At 45.6% G+C, this 9498-nt stretch overlaps 1 protein-coding gene across 1 annotated transcript; it reads right to left on the bottom strand.

Moving 5' to 3' along the window:
- Window positions 1-3499: 3499 nt before the first annotated feature.
- On the bottom strand, window positions 3500-8230 carry LOC116547019 (synaptotagmin-11-like; the record flags this gene model as incomplete). The annotated part of the gene is made up of 2 exons (XM_032273115.1): window positions 3500-7492; window positions 8056-8230. Coding segments are annotated over 2 exons (486 nt in total), but the record flags the coding sequence as incomplete, so codon positions are not given.
- Between the last annotated feature and the right edge of the window lie 1268 nt (window positions 8231-9498).

A 9498-nucleotide genomic window follows, 5' to 3' on the forward strand; every position in this document is an offset into this window, starting at 1 on the left:
CTAAAAAAAAAAAAAAAAAAAAAAAAAAAGAGCAGGAATTGATTGTCCTTCCATTCTCTCTTCCTCTCACAGGGAGGATAAAAGACACCAAACAGAAAATATGAAAAGCGAGGCCGGGCGCAGTGGCTCAAGCCTGTAATCCCAGCACTTTGGGAGGCCAAGGCGGGTGGATCACGAGGTCAAGAGATCGAGACCATCCTGGTCAACATGGTGAAACCCCGTCTCTACTAAAAATACAAAACATTAGCTGGGCATGGTGGCGCGTGCCTGTAATCCCAGCTACTCAGGAGGCTGAGGCAGGAGAACTGCCTGAACCCAGGAGGCAGAGGTTGCGGTGAGCCGAGATCGCGCCATTGCACTCCAGCCTGGGTAACATGAGTGAAACTCCGTCTCAAAAAAAAAAAAGAAAATATGAAAAGCGAATCACTCCAGACTTTAAGGCATGTAGAGAAATCCACAAAGAGCACTTGCAAGGGTCTTGTTACTCCCAGTAACATTACCCTGGAGTGTTGCATTTACCTGTGTTTCTTTCCGTTTTTTTTTTTTTTTAGACAGAGTTTTGCTCTTATTACCCAGGCTGGGGTGCAATGGCGTGATCTCAGCTCACCACAATCTCTGCCTCCCAGGTTCAAGTGATTCTCCTGCCACAGTCTCCCAAGTAGCTGGGATTACAGGCATGTGTCACCACACCTGGCTAATTTTGTATTTTTAGTAGAGATAGGTTTCTCCATGCTGGCCAGGCTGGTCTCGAACTCCCAACCTCAGGTGATCCACCCACCTCAGCCTCCCAAAGGGCTGGGATTATAGGTATGAGCCATCATGCCTGGGCTGTTTCTTTTAGAGCATTTCCCAATGTGTAATCATACATTTATTAATGTAATTATTTAATTTATATTGTCGTCTGCTACACTCTACAAGAACAGCACTCTTGCTCATCAATGTATTGTATCCCTAGTGCCCGGCACATAGTAGACACTCAATAAATAAATATTTGTTGACTAACAAATTAATGAGAGGTCATTATCCTAAGGAAATTAACACAGGAACAGAAAACCAAATAACACATGTTCTCACTAGTAAGTGGGAGCTAAACATTGAGTGCTTAACAGACATAAAAATGGCAACAATAAAAACTGGGGACTACTAGAAGGGGGAAGGTTAAAAAACTATCAGCTGTGGTGGGACACAGTGGCTCATGCCTGTAATCCCAGCACTTTGGGAGGCCAAGGCGGGCGGATCACCTAAGGTCGAGAGTTTGAGACCAGCCTGGCCAACATGAAGAAACCCTGTCTCTACTAAAAATACAAAAATTAGACAGGCATGGTGATGTGTGCCTATAATCCCAGCTATTTGGGAAGCTGAGGCACTAGAATAGCTTGAACCTGGGAGGCGGAAGTTGCAGTGAGCCGAGATCGCACCATTGCACTCCAGCCTGGGCAACAAGAGCGAAACTCCGTTAAAAAAAAAAAAAAGCCTGGCACAGTGGCTTATGCCTGGAATCTCAGCACTTTGGGAGGCCAAGGCAGGTGAATCGCGAGGTCAGGAGATCAGTACCAGCCTAATATGATGAAAACCCATCTCTACTAAAAATACAAAAAATTAGCCAGGCATGGTGGCAGATGCCTGTAATTCCAGCTACTTGGGAGGCTGAGGCAGGAGAATCGCTTGAACCTGAGAGGTGGAGGTTGCAGTGAGCCGAGATCACGCCATTGCACTCCAGCCTGGGCTACAGAGTGAAACTCCATCTCAAAAAAAAAAGAAAAAAGAAAAAAAAATTAGCCGGTCGTAGTGGTGCACGACTGTAATCCCAGCAAGTCAGGAGGCTGAGGCACAAGAATCACTTGAACCCAGGAAGCGGAGGTTGGTGTTAGCCAAGATGGTGCCACTGCACTCTAGTCTGGGCAACAGAGTAAGACTCTGTCTCAAAAAAAAAAAAAAAGCCCAGCCTGGGCAAGAGTGAGACCCTCATCTATCCCTATCTCAAAACAAAATTTAAAAATTAGCTAGGCAGGGCCGGGTGCAGTGGCTCCCCCCTGTAATCTTGCACTTTTTTATTTTTTGAAACAAAGTCTTGTTCTGTTGCCAGGCTGGAGTGCAGTGGCCTGATCTCAGATCACTGCAACCTCCGCCTCCCGGGTTCAAGGGATTCTCCTGCCTAAGCTTCCCCCGAGTAGCTGGGATTACAGGCATTAGCCTCTGTGCCCGGCCCCAATCCCTGCACCTTGGGAGGCCGAGGCGGGTGGATCACCTGAAGTCAGGAGTTCAAGAACAGCCTGGCCAACATGATGAGACCCCATCTCTACTAAAAATACAAAAAATAGCCTAGCGTGGTGGCACATGCCTGAAATCCCAGCTACTCAGGAGGCTGAGGTGGGAGAATTGCTTGAACCTGGGAGGCGGAGGTTGCAGTGAGCCGAGATTGTGCCATTGCACTCCAGCCTGGGCAATAGAGCATGAGTCTGTCTCAAAAAAAAAAAAAAAAAAATTAAATAATAGTAATAGTAAATGAGGCTGCGTGCAGTGGCTCATACCTGTAATCCCAGCACTTTGGGAGGTCAAGGTGGGAGGATAATTTGAGGCTGGGAGTTTGAGACCAGACTGGCCAATATGGTGAAACCCCATCATCTCTACCAAAAATACAAAAATTAACCAAACTGGTGGCCTGCACCTGTAGTCCCAGCTGCTTGGGAGGCTGAGGCATGAGAATCGCTTGAACCCAGGAGACGGAGGTTACATGACCCGAGATTGAGCCCCTGTACTCCAGCAAGAGTGAGACTCTGCCTCAAAAAAAAAAACACCGGAAAAAACAGTAGATAAATGAATGAATGAGAGAACAGAATTGGCTAGTCTCAGGATAGCTTTTGGGATAAATATTTCAAATTAAAGGGGCAGATCGATTCTCAGCACTAAAAACCATTATCTCTCCCTCTAGTAGTGATGGTCTCAGAAATTACAAGAGGAAAACAGAAAGACTGGAACAAGCAGCAAACCAGCTGGCTTGCCAAATGAGAGTATCTAGGATGGGAGCCTGGAATCTGCATTTTTTTTTTTTTTAATTGAGACTGAGTTTCACTCTTATTGCCTAGGCTGGAGTGCAATGGCGCAATCTCGGTTCACTGCAACCTCCGCCTCTTGGGTTTAAGCAATTCTCCTGCTTCAGCTTCCCAAGTAGCTGGGATTACAGGCATGCACCTCCATGCCTGGCTAATTTTTTGTATTTTTAGTAGAGACGGGGTTTCACCATGTTGGTCAGGCTGGTCTCAAACTCCTGACCTTGTGATCTGCCCACCTCAGCCTCCCAAAGTGCTGAGATTACAGGCGCGACCCACCGCGCCTGGCTGGAATCTGCATTTTTAAACAAGTGCCCTTAGATGATTCTGAATCAAGTGGTCTGGGGACCACACTTTGGAAAACATGCCCTAGAACATCCTTTTGGAGTCTGAGTGTTAACCTCACTGAGAGTCATCCAGCTTCCCAGAGAATCATGCTGACGTCACTGTGCCTATTTAATGTGAATCAGTCTTTATTTTGCACTTGCGTGGTGCATTAACAAATTCAACATACAAGATAGCATTACATATCGTAGGTTAGCATTACAGCAGTATGCAATTTCACACAATTCATGTTAGCTTTTTCAGTTTTTTCTTTTTTTTCAAAATTTGACACATTAATTTTATTTTTGAGTTTCATTTTTACAAGAGAAGACACAAGGTAAAGAAAGACAACCACTTCGGAGAGGGATCATAGTGAGGGCAATGTCACTGTCATGGCCATAGTACAAGTCTTCTGAGAAAAGGGACCTGCGTTATTCCCTCTCCTGAGCAAGCGGCCCCTGTCCCACAAACCAGTTCTATCTGTTTTCACATCTAGAGCACTGTCCATAAACATGCCCATCTTGGCTGTGCTCCAGTGAGATGACCCCAAAGAAGGAATAACTCATTAAGGGACCTTGGTTATTAAGAAAAATTCTTGTCTTCCCAAAGGAATCAAGATATCTGCAGAAAAGGAGCAACTCTTGGAAAATCAGAAGTGACCATTCCCTAACCTGTTCCTGACCACGAATGCCTTGTGCAAAAATTAAGATGTGACTCTCTTGTCTTTCTTTCAACTGACTCTCAGGAGGAGGCATTCCTCCTCCACTCTTTATCAGCTAGCTCTGGAAAGAACAGATGTGAAAAACCAAAGTCAGCTAAGAAACTTTGGGACAGCAAAGTCAAGGGCACGAGGGATCAGGCCTGAGGTAGGAGGGAGGAGCCCTGTACTGTCCACCTCTTTGCCTTTTTCTGACAAAGACACTGAGGCAGTTCCTAGGCTACAGAACTACTGGTTCCTCCCCTGTCACCTCAGCACCCACTGCTCAGTAGACCCAAAGAATGCAAGGAATAAAGCTACAAGGAAATGGGAAGAGAGAGGAGTGGGGTGAGGCTGTTTTCCCAGACATTTGTCGGAAGGAGCTACAGAGGCACACACAGCAGGGCAAAGACCAGACTATCTCCACCTGTGGTTTTGCATTGTTTCTGGGAAGGAAACAAAAGCAGGTTTGCTCAGCGATTTCTGATCTTTAGACATTAAGGCGATGAAGAGGAACCATTAAAACTTTTTCCTAATGGGGCTTCAGAATGCTCCTGTCAGATTTACATTAAACTATCTCCAAATGCATTTTTAGAAAACAAAAATTATTTTCTTCTACTTATGATACAGTATTTACATTTCATGGGGTATAGGACAGAGACTAGTGGTGTGACCCCAGCTGATGGTGAAATAGTGAGTCAGATTATGGAGGATGAGGGTTGGCAGGGACAAGAACAGAGCGTAGGCTTTGTGGCTGCTCAGAATTGCTCTGCATTGTCAAGAACACGGGCTGAAACCAAACAAAAGGATTTGGGGGAGCAGAGTGGTTTTAAATCCACAAAAGCTAAAGGAACACTGAAAGCAAGGTCACCCCCACCTCCATGGAGACTCAACTTTCCAATGCCCTTCGCCAAAGCAGGCTTCAAAGTGATGTTCTTGTGTGGAAGTGGACACTTCAATCTCAACTCATCTTTCACACCCTGGATCAAGCTGTTAAGCAACTGCTTGACTGAGTTCCTCCTCAGATGGGCAAAAATATCTACTGCCTATCCAAGTTTAGCTATTTTATTTTATTTTAATTAATCAATTTTTGAGACAGGGTCTCACTCTGTTACCCAGGCCAGAGTGCAGTGGTATGATGATCATGGCTCACTGCAGCCTCTACCTCTGGGCTCAAATGATCCTCCCACCTCAGCCTCCTGAGTAGCTGGGACCACAGGCATGCACCACCACACCTAGCTAATTTTTTGTATTTTTGGTAGAGATGGGATTTTGCCATGTAGCCGAGGCTGGTCTTGAACTCCTGGGTTCAGCCTTTCAAAGTGCTGGGATTACAGGCCTAAGCCACTGTGCCTGGCCCCAAGTTTACCTATTACAGAGTCTCTGCCATCTGAAAAGTCTCAACATTAGAGACACAGCTGCAGTAGGAGTAAGAAGACTTGAATTCTAATCCCAGAAAGATGCTGAATCTCTCTCAACCTCTATTGCCCAGTGGTGGTAGAATTGCACCCTGTAGGTCCCCCATCCCTCTACCACGTGGAAAGACATAAATCCCAAGAACTATGCAGCTTGTTTTGAGGAAAAGAATGCTCTGAAAGAATCCAACTTATCTTCATTCACTCAGTCACACTGTTTTTTTTTTTTTAAGAGCTAAATTTTTATTTAAAAATTTAAGGAGAAAGAATCATTTCTGAGGTTCCCCGTTTTATGAAGCAAAACTAACCTCATTATAACATCTAAGCTATTTGAGAAGACGCTAAAGCATCTCTATGGTCAGCATTTCTGGAAAAACAAAGGCCACTGTAATTCTTCAAACCTCTGATGACTTCCAACCCATCAACCAAGAAATGGCTGTCACTACAGTAGATAGCTGCAAAGGGGAACAGCAGTCCTCACTTGTCTCCTCTCCTTGTCCTTTTACCTGAAAACAACTTTTAGGATCAGCTGGATGTGTTCACTGGTGCTATCCTATAGCTGAATTTGAAGTCTCCAAGGCTCCTTTTAGAGAAGTCATCAAGTCTGATAAGAGTCCAAGATCTGATGTATCGGATGCGTAAGCCTGATGTATTCTCTGTGCTTCAGTTAGGTCTGTTAGTTAATTATAGGCTGTCCTTTACTGCTTCATAGCAGAAGGGCTGATAGCAAAAATACCCCATTTCTCAATTCCTCTTTCTCCTGCAAACCTTGCCTCATTCATCCCACCTTTGTTTCTTGGCTTATTACAGACCTCTAGACCTTGAGCTCAGTCAAAGAGCAGAGATATAAGAGGTAATAAAAACGGAAGATGGCAATGATGAAAACATGAGGTTTTATAAGAGTGAAAATTTTCTTCTGCAGAGGTGGGGGGTGGGAGAAATTCTCCAGAGAAGCCCAGTTAAAAAAAAGTCAATTTCAGGTAATCAGCAAATACAATTCGGCACAAAACACAATTTCCATGGATTAAAATCTGCAACTTGATATTGGCAGTTAGGCTAATTTCTTCAGTTTGTTAGACATGCAAGTATATGGTTACATTGTTATATATAGATTTGTGGGGGTCTTTCCCTCTCTTTTGTCCCCATTAAAAAAGAAAAGAGGCCAGATGCGGTGGCTCACACCTATAATCCCAGTCCTCTGGGAGGCTGAGGCAGGTGGATCACCTGAGGTCTGGAGTTCAAGACTAGCCTGGCCAACATGATGAAAACCCATCTCTACTAAAAATACAAAAAATTAGCCAGGCGTGGTGTCAGGTGCCTGTAATCCCAGATACTTGGGAGGCTGAGGCAGGAGAATCACTTGAACCTGGGAGGTGGAGGTTGCAGTGAGCCAAGATTGCGCCATTGCACTCCAGCCTGGGCAACAAGAGCGAAACTCCATCTCAAAAAAAAAAGAAAGAAAGAAAGAAAGAAATTCTGGTGCCTTATGCCTTGCAAAGGAGAAAAAGCCATCATTGCTAAGAACCGATCTGCAGCTGTGGTCATGTAGGGTGTTCTTTGTGGAGTGTGTTTTATAAGAAATTTTCTTCTACAACTAAAATGAGGTTTTGAGTCCACTTCTCTGTCATCTCTTTCCCCGCCACATCCCTCCCCAGCCTGGCCCCGGGGGGGTGGTTAGAGGAGAGAAGAACAGGATTAGTACTCGCTCAGACTGTGCCACTTGGTCACAGGCTTGCGGGGGCTCTCGCAGACCTCTTTCCAGTGTTCAGCACCACTGGCCGTGACACTGTGTGCCCCCAGGATCAGCCTCCCCACCACCTCGTTCTTAGTAGTGCGATCGAAGTCGATGACGAGGAACTCGATGCTGATATCAGGCAGGAGGTCAGTGGGGATGTCATAGATGAAAGATTCGTTGAAGACGGGGTTCAAAGTGCACTTCTTCACGTGGGTTTTCTTCTTGGCGATGCGCTTTCTGCCGTAGTAGACGTTCACCTTGACATAAGGATCTGGGGCCCCCAAAGAGATAAGAAAAAGGGAGAGAGGCCTATGACACAGTCCTCCCTTAGGTAACGGTAATTGCATGTTGGAAAGGGGGAGCGTATCTTTGATGGCCACCCCGTGTGTTCTTCAGGGACTGCACAGTAACGCACACTGATTGTATGTGAGTCTGCCTGCCTGGACGAGAGGCCAAGGAAACCCAGCAAGATTAGAACAGACCAACTTTCTCCAGTCAGATCTGAAGAAATCCCGTGGTACCAAGAGTATTTTAAAGGGCGCAGTGATAAATGCCTGCAGCCTTTTTGAGAAGTTTCACTTAGCACCTGGCATGCATATTATTTAGGATACCTTCCCAAATGTAAAGACCCCATTTGTTCAACTGAAGAACCTTCCAAGCTAGGAAATCTACCGGATGTGGACATTCATCAGGAAGAGAATGTCGACAGAAAGAGGAGCAGATTAAAAGTAAAAGAGGTGAGGATCTTGAAGTGTGGAGGTCTATCTGGGTCACAGGCAACGAGTGGGGGGTGGTTCAGACAGTAAGAAATAGGTTGAAGTAAATAGCTGCTACCTGAGAGACCGGTGATATCCATCTTCGGCAAGTGCCTGGCTTTGAGGACCACCACTGTCATTCTCTGTGCCACAGGCTGATATGACAGAGACACCTGGAGCTCCCCTCTGCTGATGCACTTCTGTGAGGAAGAAATGGCAGGTGAGAACCCTGCAAGAGGGAGCAGGGCAGAGCACTAAAAGCGTGCAGAGCAGTGGGAAGAGTCTGGGGGAGGACAAGCGCAGGGATGAGAAATCTGTTGGAAAGATGCTCATCCCCTGGAAAGGTGTTACAATTTTATTTAACAAGGAGGGAGAAAGGAAACATTATAACCATAATTCTGATATTAAACAATTTGCATGGACAGCCAGCATAGCCTTGGATTTATGAGAATGACCTCTGGACCCAGTCTAACCTGGATTCAAATCCTATTTCTTTTTTCTTTTTTTTTTTGAGAAAGGGTCTCACTCTGTTGCCCAGGCTGGAGTTCAGTGGCATGATCTTGGCTCACTGCAGCCTCCATCTCCTGGGCTCTAGCAATCCTCCCACCTCAGCCTCCCGAGTAGCTTCGACTACAGGTGTGTGCCACCATGCCCGGCTAATTTTTTTTTCTGTAGAGAGAGTCTCACTACGTAACCCAGGCTGATTTTGAATTCTTGGTCTCAAGTGATTCTCCCACCTCAGCCTCCCAAAATGCTGGGATTACAGGCATGAACCACTGTGCCCAGTGCTATTTCTTATCTGTGACCTTGGACAAGTTATTCAACATCTCTGTACTTCAGTTTGCTCGTTTATAAAATGAGGGCGAAAGGTAATACCTACCAAACAGCATTATTAGAATGATTAAATAAGTTAAATTTTGTAAACTGCAATGGTGCCCAGCACATAGTGTGCACTACAGAAGTCCATTCTCTCATTTGGGTCTTATCCTTTAAAAAGTTCTGAAGACTGTACGGTGGGAGGTAGGAAAACTGGGTTTGAGTTTTAACCTTGACGCTTACTCACCATGTGGCCTTAGGCAAGTCCCTGAACTTTCTGGAGCCTGTCCCTCCATTTCACAAGTGAATATCCACACCTGCTTTGCCCACCTCAATGTACACTCCAGTGTATCTTCTCCAGCCAAGTCAGCTTCCTCCCCAGAGCCCTGATCTTTGTTTCTCCATCTTTAAATGTGATGCTAGAATCCATTTTGAGCTTGGAAAAAAACCTCTGGTCCTCCAAAAACACTTTTTGTTTGTTTTGAGACAGAGTCTTGCTCTTGTTGCCCAGGCTGGAGTGCAGGGTGCAATCTCGGCTCACTGCAACCTCCACCTCCCTGGTTGAAACAAATCTCCTGCCTCAGCCTCCCAAGTAGCTGGGATTACAGGTGCCCGCCACCACACCCAGATCATTTTTGTATTCTTGGTAGAGCTAGGGTTTCACCATGTTGGCCAGGCTGGTCTCAAACTCCTGACCTCAAGTAAT

Source organism: Sapajus apella, unplaced genomic scaffold, assembly GCF_009761245.1.
Source record: "Sapajus apella isolate SASKATOON/1434 unplaced genomic scaffold, GSC_monkey_1.0 scaffold1879, whole genome shotgun sequence".
Taxonomy (NCBI): Eukaryota; Metazoa; Chordata; class Mammalia; order Primates; family Cebidae; genus Sapajus; species Sapajus apella.